Source organism: Archocentrus centrarchus, chromosome 4 (assembly GCF_007364275.1).
Source record: "Archocentrus centrarchus isolate MPI-CPG fArcCen1 chromosome 4, fArcCen1, whole genome shotgun sequence".
NCBI lineage: Eukaryota > Metazoa > Chordata > Actinopteri > Cichliformes > Cichlidae > Archocentrus > Archocentrus centrarchus.
The window spans coordinates 4,580,365-4,604,975 of NC_044349.1; the positions used below are offsets into that span (position 1 = coordinate 4,580,365).

The 24,611-nt window shown below is 43.6% G+C and overlaps 1 protein-coding gene across 1 annotated transcript; it reads left to right on the plus strand.

The window, feature by feature from the left end:
* Window positions 1–1,478: 1,478 nt before the first annotated feature.
* slc22a23 (solute carrier family 22 member 23) lies at window positions 1,479–24,562 on the plus strand. The gene is made up of 10 exons (XM_030726993.1): window positions 1,479–2,569; window positions 4,933–5,036; window positions 6,653–6,807; window positions 17,018–17,204; window positions 17,426–17,553; window positions 19,078–19,180; window positions 19,389–19,615; window positions 20,680–20,712; window positions 20,880–21,003; window positions 21,896–24,562. Exons 1-10 carry the CDS (start codon window positions 2,141–2,143, stop codon window positions 22,314–22,316), a joined length of 1,911 nt encoding a protein of 636 aa, XP_030582853.1. The 5' UTR covers window positions 1,479–2,140; the 3' UTR covers window positions 22,317–24,562.
* Window positions 24,563–24,611: the final 49 nt, after the last annotated feature.

Here is a 24,611-nt window from a genome sequence, read left to right on the forward strand (position 1 = left end):
CCCCTAGATCACCTGATTAAATTTCATGATTGAGTCATGGTCAGAGGTCAGGTTTTTCTGAAACTTGGAAGATTGGTTTCTGGTGACAAATGTGTTGCAATGTGACTTCGGTCACTCTCGTGTGGTTTGGTCGAGCACTCCTTGAGGAAATTGCAGCCTACACTCTGCCTGTTTTGCACAGCCACGTTTTAAACAGGCACCACACACCAGTGAGTGTATCATGAAGTTAAAAGAGAAACCTTATAATTCTTCATGCATGACACATCTAGAGGACATCAACGAGTTGTAGCTATGGGAAAAATAACATAGGTTACATGCTCTAAGAACAGGGTCGACTCATTAAACCGTGCAGCACAGCTTTGCATAATCAAACCCATTTATTATTTTTGTTATTGTTTTTGAATGTGCTGATGGGGTTGCATTCTGATTAGCCCACAGCCCAAACCAGCTCTGGTATGTGCTATAACATGGGTGTGGTTGGAAGACTGTAATAAATCACACACACACAAACACACACACACGCGCGTGCACACGACAAAACAGCCTCCTGGCTTATTTTTAAGCCTCCTCCTCAGTGTTGAGTCTTAATGAGGTTCTCAGGCTCTGAGGGGAAGGAAGGAGGTGAGAAATGAATTGGGGCTGAGCACAAATTGTCACCTCAGTGAGTCGCAGACTGAACACCAGCTCCATGTCATTCAGGAGTAAACTGCCCACAGCTCCACTCAATCATACACACTAGTTTTCACACAATATGGCTTCTTTTTCTTTTTTTTTTTCTTTTTTTTTTTTTTACAGTCCTGAGAAAAAATCTGTTACTCACTTGAATCTCAAGGTCACGCACAATCATGTGTGAGACGCAGCCACATCAACACCCACATTTGAATACCCTCGAAGAGCCTCAACCCTCATTTATTTCTCGGCTCAGTGTGAACCTCTGGCAATTCAGACATGTGGGCTATTTTTTATTTTTCCGTCTCGGATTTTTGCCGATTGTCTAAGCTAGAGCTGATTTAAGGGTAATGTGATCGTCTGACGCCCCCTCGCGTCTGAGGTGCAGCATACCAACCCCATCAAAACCCCTGCCACCCTCCTCTATTGTCTCCCAAACCAGTAAGTAACGTTGTCTATTTATATGATGGTTATGAAAAAGATTGTATGACGCAAAACTGCCTCCGTGGGATGTTCGGCAGACACATCAGCACAAATCGACCGACTAAGAAAAAAAAAAAAAACTTGAGGTTTCCACTTGATCTTTTCCCCGTGAATCATGTTGAATCGGTGGAAAACATAATGATTGAGTAATCTTAACACGCTTTATAGTCAGTGCAGAGGGCAAAGGCTTCACAAAGGAGATCATTGTTGCCTGCAGATGCCCGTCAGTGGTGCAGTCGCTTTTTGAAGGCTCACCAATCGCAGCGCATAGCGCGACCAATGGAGGGCGGGGTTTGTCTCCCGTCCCCCATTGCTGCTCCGAGCCCCGCTTTGGCACAGTGTCCCATTGACTAGACTGTGACAAACCGAGCAGCGCAATTCAATGCGTCTCTGCACTCAGCAGTCTCAAAGTGGGCTCGTGATGTATGAGAGATCGCGCATTCTGGACTCGAGGAGATAAATGATGCGCACCTCCAGAAGGTCACATTTTGGACAGGTATGAGACCTGTGGCGTTCGCGGATGAAGGACCGGCAGATCTTGAGAGGATCTAAATGTAGCTCAGCATCTGACTTCCATTCAACCACCAGGCCTGGCACATGGATGGATCCGGCTGTACTCATGGAATACAAAGCCCGTGCCAGTGAGCATGCCCGTCCGAGCCCACTGCTCTCCGGGAGCCTTTCCACAGCGTCCTCCTCCTCCTCCTGACACAGCTTCCCCGCTCGGACATCCCCTGGTCACTTCAAGTCCAATCGCCATGAGGACGACCGCTCGGTGATTCGGAGCATCTGCGCGCCCGCACGGACCGGAGACCTCTCCCTCTCTCTTTTTGGGTTCGCGCTTTTGTTGGCTATTCACCGGATTTATCTGTGCTGTGGGCTTCCTTTGTGTCAAAGGGCTTAACGCAGAGTGCGCGGAGGGCAACAGAGCGGGGGCTTTGCTTCGCCCGCTGTTGCGCACAGCTGCTCTCTTTGTGGCCGGGTCGTAATGGCAGCGGGACGGCCGGAGGCGCAGGACCACACGCCCGAGAACGGCTTCACTCCGGTGGAGCGCCCAGCGCCCCGGCTGCTGCCGCACATCGACGGCTCTGTTCTGCCGTCACTTGGGGGCTTCGGGAAACACCAGAAGCAGCTCGTGGTCTTGACCTGGATACCGGCATTGTTCATCGGCTTTAGCCAGTTTTCGGATTATTTCCTTCTGGCGCAACCCAATGGCACTTGTGTGCAACCCCTGGCTAACGACAGCAACTGGACCGTGGCGTCCCCGCCGGTCACCGTCACCAGTGTCGCGCCCTCGCTCCAACCCGGAGGCAACGACACCAGGGAGGGATACGGCGACGGCGTCGGAATGCTGTGCACTTGTAAGGAGTGGAGGCTGGAGCTGCAGACGGGACTTAGTCAGAATGTGGTTACCAAGGTAACGAGTGAGCACCAAAGACCCACAGTGTTATTTCTGAAAAAAAAAATCATCACCATCATCACCACTACTGCAAGTCTCAGAGCAGAGCACAAGTACAGACACAGCTGAGGGACAAGTTGCACACTGACCCAAGCATGAGAGCCGGTTATTTTATTTCTATCTTTTTTTTTTTCTTCTACTTTTGAGCAGAGAGAAGGCAGCAGCTGAGTGGCTGGAGCTATTTGTGTAGCATGGAGTGTGCTGGTTCTGGCTGATATATAAGTTGAAAGTCAATAATACGACTTGTAATAATTTTTTTGTTTTTTTACATTTTGCTTTGTACCAAATGAATTCCTGATCAATGCAGTGCAGCATAGAGCATATCAGTTTAAACATAGGCGCAGGACTAGATTAACAAATGTGGGAAACTGTCCCAGAAACAGAGACACACTAAAGTGACTGATACCACAACCTGCTTATTGCACATTTTCTAATCTACCCCAGTGTGAAATCATAGAATGTACCAGAATGATATAGGTAATTAAAAACTGAGAAAAGGAGCAAGTGCAAAAAAATAGAAATATAAAAATAAAAGGTGCCAGAAAAAGAAGAATCACAACATTTACAAAAATACTCAACCTGCCATTTCCAGTGTAATTATTGAATTCTTAAACCCAGGCAAAGTTTTATTTTTTCTATCCAGTGAGAAATCTTCAGCTTTATAGATCTATCTACAGAAGACACACTTCTTTCTCTTCAGTGATACTGATGAAAAACAATTGTACATGTAGTCTGTCAGTCATGTCTAGCTAATACCCTGAAAAAAATCAGTTCAGTTTTATTTACATAGATGCTTTCATCTCAGGGTGCTTTATATTTTACAATATTAGCATGCAAACAATAAAATGATACCCTATCAGGAAGCATTTGTTGACTGTGGGGAGAAATAACTCCTTTTCCCTTAACAGGAGGAGCCCTCCAGCAGAACCAGGGGGGGTGCAGAGAAAGAGAAATGAGAAAACGGGAGCCTGGAGAGCTCAAATCACACACAAACTACAGCATAGAGCAGGAAAAAAGTTAATGGCATGCAGCACTGGTATATAAACAGATGGGGAGTTAAAAGAGGAACGTGGAGGAGAAGTGCTCAGTGCATCATGGGAGGCCTTCAGCAGCATAATTAGATACAGTAAGATTAGTGCATTCCTAAACAGAACTCTATTGGGGCTGTGTGTCAGCTGGTTTATGCCAATTTATTGATGATTTCTTAACATAAAAAACTAAAGTGCTACATCTGCAGACATAATAAGAGCCTAATATTGATGCCACATCTTGTGTCACAATAGCTCAAAACTTTGGTTGACTCAGGTCTGTGCTCACAGTGCATTAATAATAAATTAATGATCACATTAGCATACTGCTAAACAGGTAGTGGGACAATAAGCACAATAAACACAGAGGCTTAACAAGACTGTTGTTTACCCTGGGCTGCCCCGGCAGTTTAATCCTGCCATACGCTTATGCTAAAAACCTTAATTTATTATTCAAATTATGGAGACAGAATTCAGAAAAGTCATCACGCTGTATCCTTGTGTTACCAAGAGGCCAAAAGTTAATAAACAGCAGTGCTGAGTTACCACTCAGCTTCTGCGTTTGTGCATTAATGACACCTGCTTTCTCAGATAACGGTGGTGCTAATAGCCCAGACTTAATAAACTCATAGCGACTGTGTTCTCCGTCCAAAATCATAAAGCTTAACCTCTGACTGCCTCTTTCTACTCACTCTTAATGGTGCAGTCAAGCAGGAAGTTGTGTAAATTATTGTCAAACACCAACACTAGTTTCACACACAGCTGAATGTCTCCACTGGGCTCTCGTAGATACTTTCAAGGCTGTGCACAAGTATGGAGCGCACACGGTGCTTCCACATGTGTCCTTGGCTAAACTTCAGATGCCGAGTGCTGCGGCGGTGTGCGCGCTGACCCACTGGCTTAGAGGAAAGAGTGGGAAGCTATTGATTGCTGTTATAACAGACATGCGGCTGCATTCCCACATACGCTGCTTTAGCGTTCTCTCTCTCTCTCACACACAGAAATGCACACACATAAATATAGATGCGAGATGAACACTTGAATATTTCAAAAGCGTTCGTAGCATGTTTTCAGATGCATCCGACTTCATGAATTATCAACAGAGTGAGTCAGAGAGTGAAAAGAGTTTGACAGGATTCTGATGAGACAAGCCCACATTTCTCTTTTGGCTTCTGTGCAGCTTTCATATTATAAGTGTCTCAGCTGATGTCTAATTCCCTTTTATCTGGTTGTGGGTGGTTTTCTCTGAAAAGCTGACTTATGTTCTTCTCATTCTCTTTGTCTCTGTTCCAGTGGAACCTGGTGTGTGACTCGGCCTGGAAGGTTCACATTGCCAAGTTCTCTTTGCTTGTGGGCTCCATATTTGGCTACCTTGTGATGGGTGTCATGGCTGACTGGTAAGCTGCCTCTTTCTTTGTCTGTTAAGGATAATTCCAGGTGTCACAGCTGAGATCTGCATTTTTACAATTTATGGGAACAGTTTTCTCACTGCTTGGAATCAGGGGAACAATGCTACAAAAAAGTCCAAACTCCCCCCAAAAAGCCAAACATATCTGCAAGAAAAACAAAAGGAAAAAAAGAAATATTACTCAAACTGGCCCCCTGTAAATGCCCACCACAGTTTACAGAAAGACCTGCCACTTTAACATGTATTAAAGCCTCTGCAGGATTATTATTGGCATGTGCTGTGCTCACTACCAGTTTTACTTCCAAGTAAAGCAGTTTAGATGATTCCTCACTTGTGTAAAACCATTTGGACACTGTGGTATATCTTTGTGTTGTAATATCTTTAGACCGTACACTCACCAGCCACTTTGTTAGATACACCTCTTTAACTGCTTGTTAACTCAAATCAGCCAATCACATTGCAGCTGCTCAGTGCATTTCGGCATGTACACACGGACAAGACAACCTTCTGAAGTTCAAACCGAGCATCAGAATGAAGAAGGAAGGTGGTTTAAGTGACCGGTTTGAGCTTTTCCAAAAACTGCAGATCTGCTGGGATTCCCACACAGCCTGTGGGTTTACAGAAAATGGTCAAGAAAAGAGGAAAACATCTCAAAAAGAGAAAGCTTCCAGTAAGTGGCAGTTTTCTGTGCAAAAATGCCTTGTTGATGTCAGATGGCCAGACTGCTTGGAGCTGGCAGCAGTAACTCAAATAACCCCTCGTTCCAACCAAGGTGTGCAGAAGAGAGGATTATTGATGACCGTGTCCGTCCCTTTATGACCACACTCTTCTGATGGCTGCTTACTGCACCATCTCACACACCTGAAATCATCTCAAACTGATTTCTTGAGCCTGAGTTCATTCAAATGGGCTCCACAGTCACCAGATCACAACTGAGTAGAGCACCAGTTATGAAGGCAAAAAGGGTCCAACCTGGTATTAGCAAGTTGTACCTAACAAAGTGGCCAGTGAATGAATTATTGAGAGACTGACCAATATATTGGCTGAAAATCAATATCATTAGATCATCAAATCGCTGCATCAGTTTTAAGCTGACTAAACATTAAAAAATTGCATGATGATGACTTTAAAACAATTCAAAGTGGAGAATTAATATGAAAAAGATGCTAAAAAAGAGATGGATCGGAATCATGATGGTTAAACCTCAGACTGTCTGCAGAGCTGAATGATAAAATGTCTTTTGTAACTGAGCAAAATGTCCTTTTCACTGAATTCATTCTGCTCACTTTTGCAGCCTGCAGGCCACCTGAGCTGCATCGTGGGAAAGAGTACCTGCATTGTGTTACGACTCAGTATCTATGCAAAGCAATGTAAAGAAAACAATGCAAAGAAATATGCAGGCCACGAGGCCTCAGCTGTGACCTGACCCACTGACCTCCTGACCTCACCCTTAGACCAGGAGGGCCTTAGAGTCTGAAGGAAACAATGAATGCAATGATCTCTTTCACCTGACTGCACATTCAAAGCTTCTTTCTCAGTCTGACAGGTTTTTGAAGCACTTTGCTGCAGCTTTACCTCATGCCTGTCTTTCTCTCTGTTTCCAAGGTTTGGTCGACACCCAGTGTTGATTCTTTCGGTGCTTTTCATGCTGGTGTTTGGTCTGAGTGTTGCCTTCTCTGTAAATGTCACCATGTTCAGCACGTTGCGCTTCTTTGAGGGTTTCTGCTTGGCGGGCCTTGCTCTCTCCCTCTACGTGCTCAGTAAGTACAAGCTTTCACCTTCTCATGCCTGTTTTTCTTTCTTCTCTCCTCCGCCTGCTCCTGTTCTCCTTCCTGCGCTGTCCTCTGTTGTGTTCAGCAATAGCGGTAATGCTATTATGAAACCCTGGAAGAATCTGCTGAAGTCAAATGAGTATGGCCATAACTCAGCAACAGTTTAATGTGTTGACAGATATCTTGGGTTGAGGTTTAAATACTCAAAAAAAATGGCTGTGATGAAAACATCACAAGGTCAAAGGAAGAATTCATAGGAACTTAAGCAAAGAGCTGTGATGCGGTCTCCTGTCCTTTATAAAGGGTAACCCAGTGTGTTCAGGTCTGCAGGAGCTGGAACGCAGCACTGAAGCACTTTAGCATTTAGAGAACTCAACCCGCTCTGAATAAAACTGCCATTTAAGATGCTTTCGGGTCATTTCAGGAACCTTGCTCACTTAAAAAGACACTTCAGCTGCGGCCTCGGTGTTCGGGCTCTGTACTTCTTCCTGAAGCTGGTTAAAAAAAAGCATGAACTTGAATACTGCAGGTGCTGCAATAATAATGTCTGTGTGTGGGGGGGGGGGGGGGGTCCATTAGTGGATGTGGTGACTGAATATGAAGTATGTTGTGCTTTTATTGTTAAAGTCGCTCCTGAAGGCGGCCATGACATATTTGTGCTCAATGTCAAAAAAGCACTCATTTTAAAGCAGGGTTGTTTCTTTTCCTCTAAAATGATTCTGCCCGTGTTACTTGAAGGGTTCTGCAGAGGAGTCAAATGTTTTTAAAACTGACACCAAACATTTTCATTTTGCCAGAATTCCCCCCCCTTTGCATTCTTCACTGCCCCATCTCATTACCGCTGTGCCCCTCTCTCTTTCTCACCCCTCTGTTGGCCTCCTCTCTCTCAATCCAGTCAAATTAGTCATACATTATGTGTGAAGAGGGGGCAGACTTGGAGATAAGGCTTTGGGGCAGGTTTTGTCTCTCTCAGCAGGGGCCCTGGATAAATCTCATCTGAACTGCTTTCGAAAACAAACACTCAAAATGGATGCCCCCGAGCTGTCCGCCGAGAGGCTCGTGAGAATCAGATTTAATCTGTGATGCACATGACAAAGTTTGTTTTGTGGCTTTTAAATCTAAGACACTGGGAGTTGTGAAGGAGAGATGGGAATATAAAGCAGCGCTCACTGGGATTACAAAGGTTAAAGTGGACCTATTGTGCGTCTCCTTATTTGCATTTATATACTGTTCCAGCTCCATGATATTGTAAACATGGCCAAAGTCTTAAACAATGAGATCAGTGTATATACTAGTAATAATTTGGGTCGTTACAAAGAATATGATATATTAGAAAATGTATGCGCTGCCTCTTCTTTCCTATTAGAAGTTCAAAGTTCTCACCAATGGACTTAAAGCGGTCAAATTACAACACGTTTAAGTGTTAAACTGTTATAATGAGTTAAGTTTGCCTTTATAAACAATGTGAAGCTATTTCTGTCATGCAGGTTGATAAGAGTCCTGTAAAAATAAACAGGTTATTAAATCAGTGTCTTTAATGGTGTCACATTTAAATGGCAAAATGTTACTAAAGAGAGATAAAAAATGCATTTCTTTGAAACTTCCTTATACAGCAGTACATTTAATCCAGCCAATAACATAAAACTGTCCTATTTTATGCATTTTATTAACTTTGAGTATCTTATTTTGATGATTAGATTCTGATTTATGTTGCAATTTTTGTTCTAAACCAGAACTTCAGGCATGTATTTGAGTTTGTGATAAAATATGGTGCAGCCTTCTATCTGATTACTCTACTTACTGTAGATGTGGTAATGCGGCTGCTTGCTTCTCATTAACACTCCTTTTATTAACCAGGAAATAACATCAGCCTCTGAAATAATCAGATATCCCAGTTCATAATGGAAACTGGAGCTGAGACCACCAATTGTGGAGAATTTTTTTGGTTTGGACTTTGAGCCACTGCAGCACCTCGATTCTTTTACTTTTGAGCCACTCTGCTGCAGATTTGCTGCTGTGCTTGGGATCATTGTCCTGTTGCTCTCGGACGGATGGCTTCATTCATAGATTCCAGAATACTTTGGTAAACGGAGGAGTTCATGGTTGACTTGATGACCGCAAGTCCTGTAGCAGCAAAACAAGCCCAAATCATCAGCCCTCCATCACTGTGCATGAGGACTGTGAGGTGTTTGTGCTGATGTGCTGTGTTTGTGGTGCTGGGCATCATGGTCAGACATCTCCACTTTGGTGTCGTCTGTCTGAAGGACATTGTTCCAGAAGCCTTGTGGTTTGTTCATGTGCAGCTTTGCAAACATAAGCCATGCTGCCATGTTCTTTATAGAAAGAAGAGCATTTCTTCTGATCCTTTCAAACAAGCCACACTTGTTCAGTCTTTTTCTAACTGTGCTGTCATGAACTTCAATATGTAACATGCTAACTGAGGCTTGTAGAGTCTGAGACGGAGCTCTCTGGGTTTTTTTTTTTTTTTGCCTGGTCTGACCTTGGGGTGAATTCGCTGGGATGTCCACTCCTGGGAAGATTATAGCAATGCGTTAACACACCTGAATGCTCCAGACCAGTAAACTGCTTCTATAGAGGTGTTCACACAGTTAATCGAGTTCATCTGATCAGCAGCACCAGGCTGCTACTTATCCTCAGATTCCTATGGAAGCAGTGAGGCTGTGCTTAGTTTTTCACAGGACTGCATAGACCTGTGAAAACTTTCTCATGACTAAGTGCCGGTTTGTAGGCTGTCAAATTTTTAAAAATGTCATTTTTTAAAATGTTGCTTCCTACCTATGTTCCCCAAAACTCAGCAGCCTATAGGATTATCTTTAATTATCATTTTTACACATTTTGTTCTTACATATTTGACATTGTGAATGTCACACCAGCATACATTTGATCCTCTGTTTCTATCGTTGGCTAATGAACGGCTTCACTCCTTTTGCTCCTGTTTTCACAGCCTGCTCGCTAAAGAAAAAAGTAGCGTGGGACAGTTTTTCTGTTTCACTTGTGTGTTCTGAGTTGACACTGATCGGATAAGTAACTGTGTGTGAGTGTGTGTGTGTGTGTGTGTGTGCATGCATGCGTGCGCGTGTGTTTGTGTGAGACAACAGATTGTCGGCTTACACTTTGAAGTGCTACAAAAAAGGTGTTTGTGTGAGGTGTTTGTTGACTGTGTGAGGTGTGCATGCATACAGTGGGAGGAACAGGCGGCTCCCTGCCACAAACCAGTGCTCTTTGAAGTGATCTCAGACTATGACAGCAGAAAATAGATGCTGCCGTCCCATTAACAGTAAAGACTTCATACTGTATTTACACCTGAGCTGCATAACAATGAAACACAGTTTGCTTGTTTTGGTTATTACAAGCTAAAAACACACCCATGCAGGCGGAATGGTGAATATAATATTCCTCATTTAACTGCTGCTTGCATCACCTTCTGTTGTTTGCCAAGAGAGGCAGAGCAGGACAGAAATAGTGAAGTCCCTCACTTTATTGGCAGCGACATGTTGTGTTGTTTTGGCTGTAATCAGTGCGTTGGATTTACTGAATGTGAGTCTGAAGTACTGTCCTTTCAGCATCCATACTTAGTGAACACTCAGTTTTAAGATGGAAACTCCAGCAGCAATTTTTGCACAGTGATGCGGTGGTGATGGCGTGGTTCTCGCCTCACAGCCAGAGGGTTCCCAGTTTGAGCCGGCTGACCAGCTGGGGCCTTTCTGTGTGAAGTCTGCACGTTCTCCCTCTGCCTGCGTGGGTTCTCTCCGGGTACTCCGGCTTCATCCCACAGTTCAAAGACATGCATGCTATGCTAGCTGGTAATTCTAAGTTGCCCCTAGCTGTGAATGTGAATAATTGCCTGTCTCTATGTCCGATGATAGGCAGGTGGCAGGTGAAACTGAATCAAAGTCATGAGATTGAACTAACCAGTCAAGAACAGCCCCTATGGCTGCCTCTCCCTATGTTGACTATTATCATCCAGCTGCGCTGCGCCATAACAGGGGAACCGTGTGCATAAAGAGGCCAGATGTTTACCACCATTATAGATGTAAACACCCTCAAATTAAAGCTGAAGGGCAACATTTTAATCCCAATGTCATGTTACATTTCAAATCCAATGAGCTGCAGTAGAGAAGCAAAACAATTGCAAATGTCTCACTTTTGCAAAAGTGCTGATAAAAACAGATGCTTTAGAGCAACAGAGGTACGTAATTGCAGAGGCTGCTAGACTGCTGAGTTGAAAATAGCATGCAGCAGGAAGGAGAAATGCAAAAATAAGCACGGCGCACGCATACTCTGTATTATAGATGATTTTGGACACGCTGTGGATGCACTGCTCTGTCTGTATTATCATGTCTATCTCCCCACAAAAACACTCTCTCTGCCTGCTTTCACCCTCTGTAAATGCAGCACTGAATTCCTGTTTCTAAATCCAGCAGCTCCTCCAGGCCTTTCCATTTCCCCCTCTATGCTTACCTCAACTGCCCCATTCATCCCATCCTCTTCCTCCTCCCTCTCTCCCTCACCCCTTCACCCTATCATTTTATTACTACCAGCACTCAAACAGTAACTCGCTCTTTTTCTGGAGGCTCATTTAAAATCTCTCATCTTCTGGTTATCTCTCTGTAGCACACGGCACATAATAAACTCCCGTGAGCTGCCATAAAGCTCTCCGAATATAAATGTGTTCATGTGCACGTGTTAGTGTGTGTAGTGTGCACATTTTTGGTTGTTCCACAGTTTCTGCACGGGCTTATTAGTTAGTAATATGGCACCTACCTCAGAGGGGTCCCCTGGGAGCTGCAGGCACTGCAGGTTCCTTCTCCTCGTGCCTTTTGGCTTTCATTCTGTCCGTTTCAGGAGAGAATGCTGAGTCTCTTCTTGGAAACATGGCTGGTCATTATGCATGCTCTCCTGTATAATATAATTTTTTTAAGCTTGGAAGAGAAAGTATATTTTATTTTACGACAGCAGTAATTGATGACAAACTGGCCACCAGAACCCATGTGAAGTACCATGCACTAGCTTTCATATAGCCATCAATAGCTCAACTGAATATAGACCACTTTTAGCCCAAGTAGTGGATTTTTTTTTTATTTTTGTCAAATATAAAAAGAAAAAGGTCTCATGGCATGTTGTCTGGCGGTTTTATTTGTACATTTTTTGACATCTCATATAGCCCAGTGGTGTGCTCAGTGACCTGCTTCACTAAAAAATACAGTACAATGTACTGTTTAAAAATGAAGGAATTTTTGTATTAATTTTTATGGATGTTTTTTTGTATTGGTACAGGTATTGAATTTTCTCATTTAGCATTTATGGAAATGTCCTGGCAGAAAATATCAGGACATTTTTTCCATTTTTAATGGATTTTTTAAAAATATAGTCTAACTCAGCTGGTTAGATATGGTGTTAATAATAGCAGGGTCACAATTATGATGCCAAGGGACAAACGCATCATTTGACCCTTGGCTTTGATTGGGCCACATCTCAACATCTGGAATAATAAAAAAATGATTTTCACATTCAACCAAAAAAACCGGGCCCGTCACAGATGCCTTTTTAGACCACATTTCCTTGTGCGTGTATTGTTTTAGTTCAGCTTCCTGCTCTCAAATAGCAAATTTTAGCCACAGCTGGCAGCTTTTTGCTATAAACACTTGGCACGCTCTCTGTGAACAAACTGCACCATTTAACAGCTAAAGAGCTCCACAGTTCCCTGAGGACTTTCTGGACACAGACACAGTTTCAAAATGTATCTGCTGGATGTTTAAATAAGCAACTGTTTGCTGATGAGATCAACTTAAAATACTTTTTCGCACCTTTCTTTACCACCTCACTTCCTTTACCTCGTCCTTTTTTTTCCTCATCACTGATTGGCTCTTGTGTTCTTCCTTTTGGCATCTGCTCATTTTCCAGAGTTTCACCTTTGCATGGGACAGCAGTTCTGATTAAACAGCCGTTGTATCCCGTGATATGGATTTACAAGTTTCATTCAAAGTGTTCCAAAAATCTGTTTTTACACATTCAAGTAAAAATGAGGATTTGAGACTTGACTTCAGAGATGTTTGACTTGCCGGTCAGTGGGCTGGGACTTTTCTCTGAGGAGGACTGGATTTGAAACTTTAGACTTGTGCTGACAAACCTCAGGCTCGACTTTAATGCTCTGCTTTGCAACACACTGCGGCAGAAAAGTACATTTTATGCTGCAGGAGTCGTTTGAGAAGTTTATCCAGACACATTTGGTAATTATTCTTCCCCATAAACTGGGTCAACATTTGAATCTATTGACGATAATACGAATCCCAGCAGACTTGCTGGAGCAACTGTAGCAAGGCGCAGAATTTTCACTGCCACTGCCGAATCCTACTCGGGGACGGATCTTTGCTGCTCAAAAGATTTTCAGTGAATGTGATTTGGACGGGCCCAGAAGAATTAGGCTGCAGTTGCTTTACAGCAGCGGAACGAGGCTCGTATCGTTGCCTTTTCCTCTCTGTCTCTGCTCCTTGAATTTATTGTAGGAAATGGCAAAGACAAGCACTATGGTACGTGCAGGTTTGTGTAGTTATGAGCGCATGGTGAGGACTTGTGCTGACTCAGATGCAGTGCCCTTGTAAAGCTGTCTTCCATGAAGCCACCCCCTGGGGTTAGGAGCTCCAGGTGATGTCTTCAAAAAAAAAAAAATCCCAAAAAAAGATGTCGCTCGGGAGATAGAGCGGGTCACCTACCAATTGGAAGGTTGATGGTTTGATCCTCAGCTCCTCCTATCTCAGGCTGAAGTGTCCTTGGGCGAGATACTGAACCCCAAATTTCCCCCAAGGCAGCCAGTACCAGTGCATTTACTATAAAATCAGCATTTAAAGCAGAGCCACAAATCTTCACACTGGAGAGTAAAAGCTGCTTTCAGCTGCTCCCTTGTTCACTAAGGGTTTTAACACAGCAGATGTCCTTCCTGACACATCACCCCAAAGATTTGTGTCTCCTCCCAGGATCAAACCAGCGCTCGGTGGGCAAATGTGTAACGCGCTGCACTAGAGCCTCTGCCTGAAAACGACTTAAGGAAATTCAGTGATTCTTTTTTAGTGGATCAGCCAATTATGTCAGCTCCAATCTCATCACAAGTATTCCTGGTTCCTGGAGGATGAGCCCTCATTTCTTTTACTCCTCATTTTCCTGGAGCACCACTGTATGATTGACGTCTGTGGGTTTCAGTGAAAAAAAAAAAGATGGACGTAGCCACCACAATGTCACGGAAAGGGACCAACAGGATATGACAGAGAGGTATCAGTTACAGCTGTCTGTGTCAGTACAGCTGTCAATCAAATGGCCATGCTCCAAACTTGAAGTTATAACAGTTTCAAAATGAAAAAAATCATCCAAAATATGAATGGGGAAACTAAGCAAAACTTTTTTTGTACCAGGCTGAGAAGATGCTTTACAAGCACAGTTAAGTGTTTAACATGAGAGTCTGTGGGGGATTCACCTGATTTTGGTGCCAGCCTCAAATGTCCACTCCTAACGCTGCACTTTTTTTTAGCACTTTATCATTTTCAGCCCTTGATGTTGCCACCTGATTTTAACAGCCAGTGGATGGATTGGCATGAATTTCTGTATACGTTCTTTCATGGTCCTCTTATTGTTTTAGCAGAACCTCACTTCCTTCTTCATCCTTCTATAAATCTTCATCATAATCACAAACACAGACAGCGATCCTCGCACTGAGCTCATGCTGTTTGAAAGCCAATTGTCTCTCCATGCTGTTCTCATGCCTGAGGCAAGGTTAGCCGGGGAGCAGCAGACAACACAAAGTGTGGACGTGGTGGTTCTGTCAGCCGGTCGTCATCGAGGATTATTTGGACCATTTCATCAGCTGTTTTTTTTTTTCCAGACCCCTTTTCTTTCATTTTAGTTTTTTTCTTCCTGTGCAACTGTTCACTTTCAGATGTAAAGTATGAGAAGCTGCTTCATGAAAGGAGGAGGGTTGGGCGGGGGGGGGACTTTTACAGAGGGAGCCACTTCAGCTGCACTGATGAGCTAGAGGGAGGGTGTGTGTGTGTGTGTATGTGTGTGTGTGTGTGCGCGCGCACATACACACAGGAGGGAGGGTGGCAGTGAGATAATCAGCACAGGGAGAGCCATTCTCCCACTCAGCTGGAACAAAAGGTCCTTGCCAGCATGCCTGTTTGTGTGTGTGTATTGATATCCCAGTAGAGTCAGCAGGCTCAGGCACCTCCCCAGAGAGTTGGGTAGTGCTGTTTTTTTTTTTTTTTCTTATTTTGTGAGGTTGCTTTAGGGATGCATTGCCTTTGCCAAAGTACAGTTGATTTCTCTGTTTTACATGCATGTGTGGCTCTGCCTGATCCACTGCTGCGGATGGAGGTGACTGCAGCTGAAAGTAACAGCATGTACAAGTATGTTGTCTGGCAGCAAAGCAGATTAAGGTTTAATCCTTAAAAAAGGAATTTTTATATATATATCGACACAAGTGTAGGATACAAAATGCAGAGGGGCAGATGATTCATTGCGGCAACCTCTAAAGGGAGCAACTGAAAGAAGGAGGAGAAGCTCGAACTATCAGAACAGATAGTTTGGGATGCTTTTAGCATTTATGGCTGTATGAAGCAGCCTTTGCATGGGCTAAGATGCGTGTTGAGTGGGCCAAAAGCTGAAGTTGGCTAGTCTGTCATTGTACAGTTTACACATCGTGTTGAAACAAAGCTCATTTATGTGAAGTCAGCTACTCGTGTTTTTAGCCACCGTCTCTGTCAGTCGGTTTAGTTTCCTGTGAAGTGCACAGAGCTTAATTAAAGCTTAATAACAGCCGCCTGTGGCTGCCTTATCCAGGGCTGATGGGGTTTCTGGGATAAACAATGCTAAATTGCTCAGCAGGGTGGATGGAAAATGTAAAGTTGGGTGATTTCCTCAGTCGGTCACCTTTAATGACCTCTTTCACATTAGATCCAGTCGTTCGATCCGCTGTTGAGTAGATTATTGATTTGTGCAGTTTTAGATTGTACAGACTGACCGAGATCTGGGAACACACAGTTGCTAAAAACACATGAAAATGAAGCTCAACAGCAGAGCTGTCACATTTGCATCCTGGGCCAACTTCGTGGTTTCACTTCTAACTTTCTTGCCCCAATAGTGGCGGTAACTTTGTTTTTTTAAACTTTAAAAACGTGGATCTGACCACTACTTTTACATATAATAAAACACTGAATACTGCTCCCATCACTGGGTGAGAGACAGCCTCACACTGTCTTTTTGGCTAGAAAAAATAGACGCAGATGGACAGGTTAAGGATTATGGGTCAGTGTAATTTTCTTCATCTGTTTTGGTTCTTGTGTGGGAAGATTTTTGACTCAAGTCTAGGGCAGAAAAAGACAGAGTTAGAGGGATGTTCAGTAATACGTTTAACCTCTAGCTGAATCATTTTCTTTCTTTTATCTGAAAATCTTGATCATCTCTCCGTCCCTCCTTCTTCCTTCCTCATTATGCTTCTGTCTGCATTTCCTCCTCCCTCTCGTCAGTCTTTATTGTCATTCCTCCGGTGATTTCACCGATGAATAGAGGGACTTTCTCTTATGCTTCTAAGGGAGAAGTAATTTGTATTCTGTCCCCACACTTCCTACTTTCTTTTCTCCCCCCTCCACTCTTTTCCCTCCCAGCTTTCTGTCTGTCTTCCTCACAATAACAAGTGACAGTACAGGTTAGTGAGTATCCCCCTCTTCCTCCCTCCTCATCTACCCACAATGGTCACCTTTAAAAAGACCTTGCCATATGGACCAAGCCATCTGGACTGTACCATGTTACAGGCAGTAAGGGAGAGGATGGGAGCGCAGTCAGGGGGAATTAAAGGACGGTTACAGAACAGCTGAACCCACTCATAAGCTTTAACATGCAGTCCATCCGAACTTTATGAAGAGGCCTAGTGTGTAAACTAGTGTGCTCTCAGGGGAAGCATCGGTAATAAAAATCTTCAATAACTCAGCGAGGAAATTCAATACCCACCTCACCATTAAACAAACATGCTCTTTCAGGCCATTAAGGCTGCTGAAGTTTATAATGTAATCACATCCAAACACATAGAGCTTATACATAATTTACTCGTCTCTCGCGGTGCACCAGCACCACAGGAATCTAATTTCTGTCAAATTAAGTCTTTTTCTTCTCGCTCTTGTCTGTGTTTCAGGGATCGAGCTTTGTTTGCCAGGCTGGCGCCTCTCCATGACTATGGTGGCCAGTTTTCTTATGGTGGGCGGGCAGCTATTGATGCCAGGGGTGGCCGCTCTGTGCCGCCATTGGCCAAACCGGGATGACTGGCAGGTCCTGCAGATCGTCATAATCAGCCCTTTCGTTCTGATGCTGCCCTATGTCTGGTGAGTCCCACCCTCTGAGGGAAATCCACAGCACTGAGCCAGGCGATGGCTTGCACAGTACACACTGCGCCACACGAACTCGCTCTGCTTTTACAAACAATAGTCTCTTTCTCTTCTTGTTTTCTTCTTTCCTCTCTTGCCTCTTTCTTGCTTTTACAACATGTTCTGCTCATCCTTTGTCTGCCTCTCCTTGCTGTCCCTCTATTTCTCTCCCTCAACAGGATTTTTCCTGAATCTCTGCGCTGGTTGCTGGCCACCCAGCACTACAGGCGATCCAAAGCCATGATGCTGCGCATCGCCAGGAAGAACCAGGTTGACATGACAACAGAGCCCAGTGGAGTTCTCACAGGTGAGGACGAATTCAAGATGAAAGCTCCCAGACCCATTTGGACATAGACTCTATCCTTTCTGTTGCTTTCCTTCACTTCTCTTCATTATGCGATCTATTTAAACCTTCTACAGTGTGTTATGTTGCGGCTGCCCTTCGGTGTGTGATGAAATGAGCGTGCAACAATACAAAGACACTGACATGCATATAAAAACCCAAAGATGACCGTTTGAAGAATGCTCAGGTTGCACTGACAGCCCATCGACACGATGAAATGCAATTGCAATAGAATAAATATACATACCCATGTAGGTTGTTAGTGATTTTTCACTAGTCATATAGGGCTGAGAGCATGTGCACCGCCAGTTACCAAATAAATGACTTGCTTTGTCTAAACCCAACATTCAGTTCACATTTACCTCCTTCAGTAAAATCTCTGTTGAGTACAAACCACCTGGGGTCTCATTTATAAAAGAATGTGTAGGATCCATCCTGTACCTGCTCACCAGCTCAGAAGGCTCCCTTTATAGGTCAGAGTCCATCTGGAAATGTGTGCCCTTGTATCCTCAAAAAGTTATTCTGCTACGGTGAACTCGGCCCACGTTATAAGAACTCATAACGACAGCCGCCATGTTCACTGCAATGATTTTACTCACAGAAATTAAATAAATACTAACTTCATATTAGACGATATAGCTGAAAACAACTGATGCTCAGGTTTGGTGTCATCTCAGACTTTTAACTAATGAGGACAATATTATCGCTTAGCTTTTTTAATATAGTGATTAATATTGAGGAAGAACAGGCGGACTGTCCTGAATTTTGGCATCGTCCTGTATTTCAGCTGCTGTGAGCTCCACAACTGACCGTGACAGCCAGCAGCATTCAGACCAGCCGTCTCACCCGCACTCCTGAGGTGGATAATATGACGGAGAGCTGGAGACATACTGAGTGGGATTTAATTTGACTGTCGTGGCTTACTGGCATTTCGATGTTTACGATAAAGTGGATCCATAAGTACTATATTATAAGAAGTTGAAGAGTTGAAGTATTATGTGTTAGACTTTATATTGTGGCTTCACCTTAACACGTGTTGCTAATTTTCTGTCTCCAAAATGTTCATAAGCATGGGTCAGACTCTGTACCCATGCATACATTCTCCTGTCAGCTTTGCCTTTGAATACTCACAACTTTTGTGTGGGAAGATGCACAGGCCTTTTTCACGCTTCAGTTTTTGCACACACCACATCCATAAATGAGACCCCTGGCTATTAATTGTCTCACAACAGATTTAACACACTGGCAATCCTCTCTCTGCCACCAACACTTCTTGTTCCCCTGAGTTGGTGTTTGATTCATTGTCTCTGCTTCTCCCAGTAGCCAAGCAGACAGATAGATGATGAGAGTGGGCACAGTGATGTCCTATATCTATCTAAAGGCCCCAAAGCTCTTTAGTGTCTCTGTGCTAGAGATCTCTTATGGCCGGGCTCTCATTACCACCTGAAAGGAAAAGTCTCAAGGTGTGCGTTTCATGTTTCCTACCAGAGCTGGAGCAGGAGCTGCACAAGAAACCCCAGAGGAGCTGCATTGTCAAGATGATGAGCACCAGGAACCTGTGGAAAAACATTGTGGTGCTGTGTGTCAACTCGTAAGTGTGTTGCGTTTGTGGCCCGGCTTGTACAGTTTCTTTGCTAATCACAGCCAACATCCGTTGTGTTGAGAGCATGAATTATACATGAGCTGGTCCCCAGAGACAGAAGACATACGCAAAGCTCACGTGCCCTGTGGCGGACGCATGTCTTAGGTTGCACCTCGCTGGGCGCTCTCTTAATCTGTGGTTTTGTGTTGATGTGCAGTCTGACAGGTTATGGGATTCACCACTGCTTCGCCCGCAGTATGATGGACCCCGAGGCTCAGCCCACGGCTTTGTGCCACGCTGACTATTACACTATGGCAGGCATCGCTGTGGCAACCTGCCTGGCACTTTGCCCTGCAGTGGGGTTGATGGGTCGGCGTGGAGGGCTGCTCACCTTCATGATCATAACGGCCCTGGCATCACTGCTGCAGCTGGGTTTGCTTAACTGTAAGTAATCACATGAAGAAATAAGCAGGTACACTAGCTGACTGACCATCTTATGCTTCATACTTCAGGCTGATTATCGATGCAGACTTGCATTTCATTTCTTTGATGATGGTAAGAAAGACACCAAAACAATGAATTGACTTTGCAGGGTAAATCTTTCTCTTCTATACCACACACTGATCTCACCTTAATTCTTGTTCCCTCTGGAACTGAACATTTTTCCAAAGGATATTCTCTCTTCACCTCATTTGGTGTTTTTATGATGGTGGTGAAAAGTACTGTCTAACACATCAATCCAAATCTCCCATGGATCTTTAAGTGGGTTGAAAGGATAAAAGTGATGATTCAGAACAACTTTGCATTGATTTGCATTAGTCCTTCCCTCTGAGGGGACAATTCCCCTTGACGCTGTGACAAAGCCACCCGGTTTTTCCTTTGTCACCTGTCTGTAGCTGCTAAAGTTACTGTAAGTCTGACTCAAACCTCTGCAGATGATCAGTTAGCTGTTTTACAGCTACTCTTTCAAGAACTTTTGAGAGAAAAGGAAGGTTGGATATTGCCCTATAATTAGCTAAGACAGCTGGGTGGAGTGATGGCTTTTTAAGTAATGGTTTAATTACTGCCACCTTAAAGGCCTGTGGCACGTAGCCAGTTAACAAAGATAGATTGATCATATTTAAGAAGATTGAAGCATTAATTAATGGTAGGACTTCTTTGAGCAGCCTTGTAGGAATGGAGTCAAATAGACACGTTGATGGTTTGGGGGAAGTTCAAGAAAATCGAGACACTTTGCAAAAGGTTTTGCTGAAACTCTGCTGAAACTTCCTTTCCTGAGTCATTAAAACAGTACAGTTCAGCCTTCATTCTAACAGGAGCTTCCCCTCATTCCTCCTGTTTGACCTACATCTGCAGTGTGTAGTCATTATTGCAGGTTTCAGTGGTAAACTGTTCTCCTGAAGGCTGTTATTCTGCTTGTTTTGAGTCAGCGCTGTGCTTCCCTTCGTGCTTACTAATGACATGCTCCCCCTCTCTTCTGTTTTCCAATGCTCACTAATGGAATCCAGTGATTGGGAAGTACAGCCTTCGGCATGACACAGGTACATTTGCAGTTTGGAGATTTATCATTTAAAACAATTTATTAAAATGATACACTGTTCCTCTGGTTTGCGGCTAAATCTATAATATACCACACAATAAACATTTGTTGTTGTTGATTTTTATTGCTGGGCCTGATTAGCATGTGTGTTTGCTCTCTCTCGGACAGTTTTACGAGACACGCTTAACAGGAAATTCTCCGTGGCCTTCTCCATAATCGGGATGTTCTCTTCTCATGCTGTCAGCACGCTCAGCATTTTCTTTTGTGCTGAAATCACTCCTACTGTCATCAGGTGAGCCTGCGTGGTCATAAACACATTACACATCTTATGGAAGCAGGCTTACTTAATACTTTTTAGGAAATATTGTTTATTATGAGTGCAAACACGGTTTTTAAATTGCATATTGGCTCCCCCTTGTGGTGCATTTATGAATGACAGCTCATGATTTGCCATAAGTCGTGCAAATGTGACTAAAAGGATTCAGGTTCTCAAAAGTGGTTGGAAAGAAAGAGGTGTGCTACAGCCTCCATTGATAATACATTATTCTTTACAATGGTTCCCCTGAAAACTGGAGAAAACATGGACTGGTGGAATGAGGTTCTTGTGGAAAAACAGGCGTGAGGTTAAGGGTGAGGTTTGAATGCCACATACACTATACTGCCAAAAGTATTCGCTCACCCATCCAAATAATTGAATTCACATGTTCCTATCACTTCCATGGCTACTTCCAATTCTGCTGATTGGCTTCTGCAAACAGAAGGTCCAAACAGCAGGTGGCTGAGGCTTCTGTGCTCAATAAAGCTGTTTATGAGTTGAATAGACAGAGCAGAAAAAAAATGGCGTATATGGAGCGGGTCGTCTACCACTCAATCCCTAACTCCTCCAGTTTGTGTGTTGAAGTATCCTTGCAAGATACTGAACCCAGGTATCTTCCTGTAGTATTAGAAAGCATTTAAGCGTAGCTAAAAAGCAGAGTGTGAATGTGTGTGTGTGTGAGATTGGGTAAATGAGACCTGTACTACAAACTGAGTAGAATGGTGCTATATATTTAATATGAGCAACAAGGGAACCAACTAGTAAATCATATCTCGGACAATAAGGAGAAGCATAAGTCCACATTAAGTGATGTGCCTCTCCTGTTGTGTGAAGAATACTCAGTCAGCTTTGGCCTCTCTTTATGCAGGGGTGGAGGACTGGGCTTGGTCCTGGCTAGCGCTGGCTTTGGCATGCTCACTGCACCTATCATGGAGCTCCACAACCAGAAGGGCTACTTCCTGCATCACGTGATCTTTGCCTGCTGCACCCTGCTGTGCATCATCTGCCTCCTGCTGCTGCCTGAGCCACGGGGACAGCCCCTGCCAGAGAGCCTGGCCGACGGAGAGACCTTCACCCGTCAGACCCTGCTCCATCCGGGAGAGCAGCACCTCCTTCTCGCCAAGAATGACAGGGACTACTCCCGTGTTCACGACACACCGTTACATCTCTCAGCCACCGGGGGCGCTACCGTGGCAGCGGCCACCGCTCTGGCAGCGGTACCTGCCTCGTACGCCCTTGCAACTGGTGGGGAGGTGATTGGGAATCGTGCCATAGCCAATGGAGTGTGAGCATCTTTGCAAGTCTTCTACTGTGCTAATAATTGCTCCAAGCATTAACCTGACTGAATGGTGACTGAACTTGTACTTTAAGGGAACACAAATTTTCGGATGAACTCTTTTTACGTTGAGGTTTCAGAGGATGACAGTAAATTTGTATCATTTGTAGTGACTATGATTCCTTCAGGAGTTGCCAAAAATATATTGTACTGAAGTCAGCGTGTGTTAAATAATATGAACGTCTTCAGTGGTGTTAGTGATTTTCTCGAGCCGCCGTCCGCTCTGTCGAGGGTACGGGCAGACGCAAGTGGAGAGACAAAGTACAGCAGAATAACTTTCAATGATGTGTGCTCTGTGAGTTTACTGTCTGTAGTTTTGACTTGTTGAAACTGGATTTCACTGCATCTTAGAAATCTTTGTAGGTTATTTTGCACTAAATGTCAGAGACACAATCAAGTGTTTGTGATTTGCAGCCAACACATTGGAGATCCAGGGATTGGCTAAAGCCACTACCAATCTTTTTGCATGAAAAGGGCACAAATGTTTTGATTTTTTTCTGTAGCACTTGTTATTACAACCTGTGCCTTATTGCAGCATTTCCCAGCATTTATCAAGTCATTCTGAATTGACGGTGTAATTTCCACTACCTTAAAATACCTTACAACAGGTACAGTAAAATTAGGGGGTAACAATTAGGGGTGTCACAGTGGTGTGGTGGTTAGCACTGTCACCTCACAGCAAGAAGGTCCTGGATTTGAATGTGTGTGTGGAGTTTGCATGTTTTCTCTGGGTACTGCAGCTTCCTCCCCGAGTCCAAAGACATGCAGGGGTTAGGTTAACAGGTGACTCTAAATTGGCTGTAGGTGTGTCTGTGCGTTAGCTCTGTCATAGACTGGCAACCTGTCCAGAGCGTACCCTGCCCCTCACCCTATTATAGCTGGCATAGGCACCAACCTCTCTGTGACTCTATAATACACCTCATACCCAGTAATTAATACTGTAAATATAAAGTATTAAAATACTGTGTAATTACAATGTAAGAAGGGAAAATATTGTTTGGCCTTTCCTCTAAAATAGCCCAAATGCACTCATTACATAAAAGTGCCTAAAGTATAATTTGTGTCTCCTTACTGTTAAAATACTCCTAATAAGGTACTCATAACTTAAAAATACTTCATTCTACAATAACGGCACTTTAAGGAACCAACAAGTATTTGTAGGCACGATTGGAAACACAAACGCACCAAGGTGCAGAGCTCATTATTACCTCCTTTTCCTACTGATGTTTCAAGCACTTTCACCAAGAAATTCCAGCCTAAATTCAGAAAAGGGACATGGTAAATGTTGGGAAATCACACAATAAGATGGGGGCTGTATTGTGAACTGCTACCAGTACTTCTTCATTTGTGGTCTCCTTATTTGAAGTCCAATGTGGCACTTTATCCTCAGCTGAGAGGTCAGTGTGGACACTGATTTTTAAAGACGTGTTACTGCTGCTGATGGTGCATGATGGTTGTTGGATGTCGAACAGCCGGAGACCTCTGTCGCAGACGGTACGTGTAGCCTACAGAGACTGTGTGCATAATGTTAAAACGAATCTGAGAGCTGAACGGACACGAGTGTGACCTGCCGGTGCACTACTGTATGTCTTATGATGCCCCTCGGCATTTTAATGGCTTTATCGCTCTGTTCTGTTAACAAAACAGAGAAGATACAATGTAACGAAAGAAGAAAACAAAACAAAACAGTATTTATTTTGTCATGCTGCCAAGGGCAAGTTTGTTTCTTGAAATACCTCCTTAATTAGCAAATATTTCCAGTCTCACTCCTCGTTCTCTGTACTGTGCTAATATTGTAATCCTGCTCCTAGGGTGTGTAACTTTAGACAGAAAGCACAATATTTTACAGTTTTTTGAGATGTGTGAAGATTAGAATAGAGCAGCGCAGTCTGCATAGACCCGGCCTAGTTGTGATTAGTGTACATTTATACACTTTAATATATAGCTATCCCTTAGGACTGCATAAAAATGTAAGGTATGTATACATGTGCCATTCATTCATAAAATATGGGCCATAACCTTACTTTTATAGACTGTGAAGCACACTGAATAGATAAACCATCCCCATAAAGCATTTTTGTGCAAATATACCAGAACCCAAGCATCTTCCATTTTTAAAATCATATTTAGTACACAGCATATATTTTAGACGTCCTGTATGGTTTAGTAGTTTGTATGTTTTCAACAGTAAAAAAAAAACAAAAAAACAAACACTCTGAGAAAAGTGAAAAAAAAACTCAACCACTAA

What these genes read in the sequence shown, in the direction of transcription:
- slc22a23 (XM_030726993.1), top strand. Translation starts at nt 2,141, where the DNA reads ATGGCAGCGGGACGGCCGGAGGCGCAGGACCACACGCCCGAGAACGGC. An exon ending in GTCAGAATGTGGTTACCAAG is followed by an intron (nt 2,570 to 4,932) that starts GTAACGAGTGAG and finishes TCTCTGTTCCAG; the next exon opens with TGGAACCTGGTGTGTGACTC. An exon ending in GTGGTGCTGTGTGTCAACTC is followed by an intron (nt 19,181 to 19,388) that starts GTAAGTGTGTTG and finishes GTTGATGTGCAG; the next exon opens with TCTGACAGGTTATGGGATTC.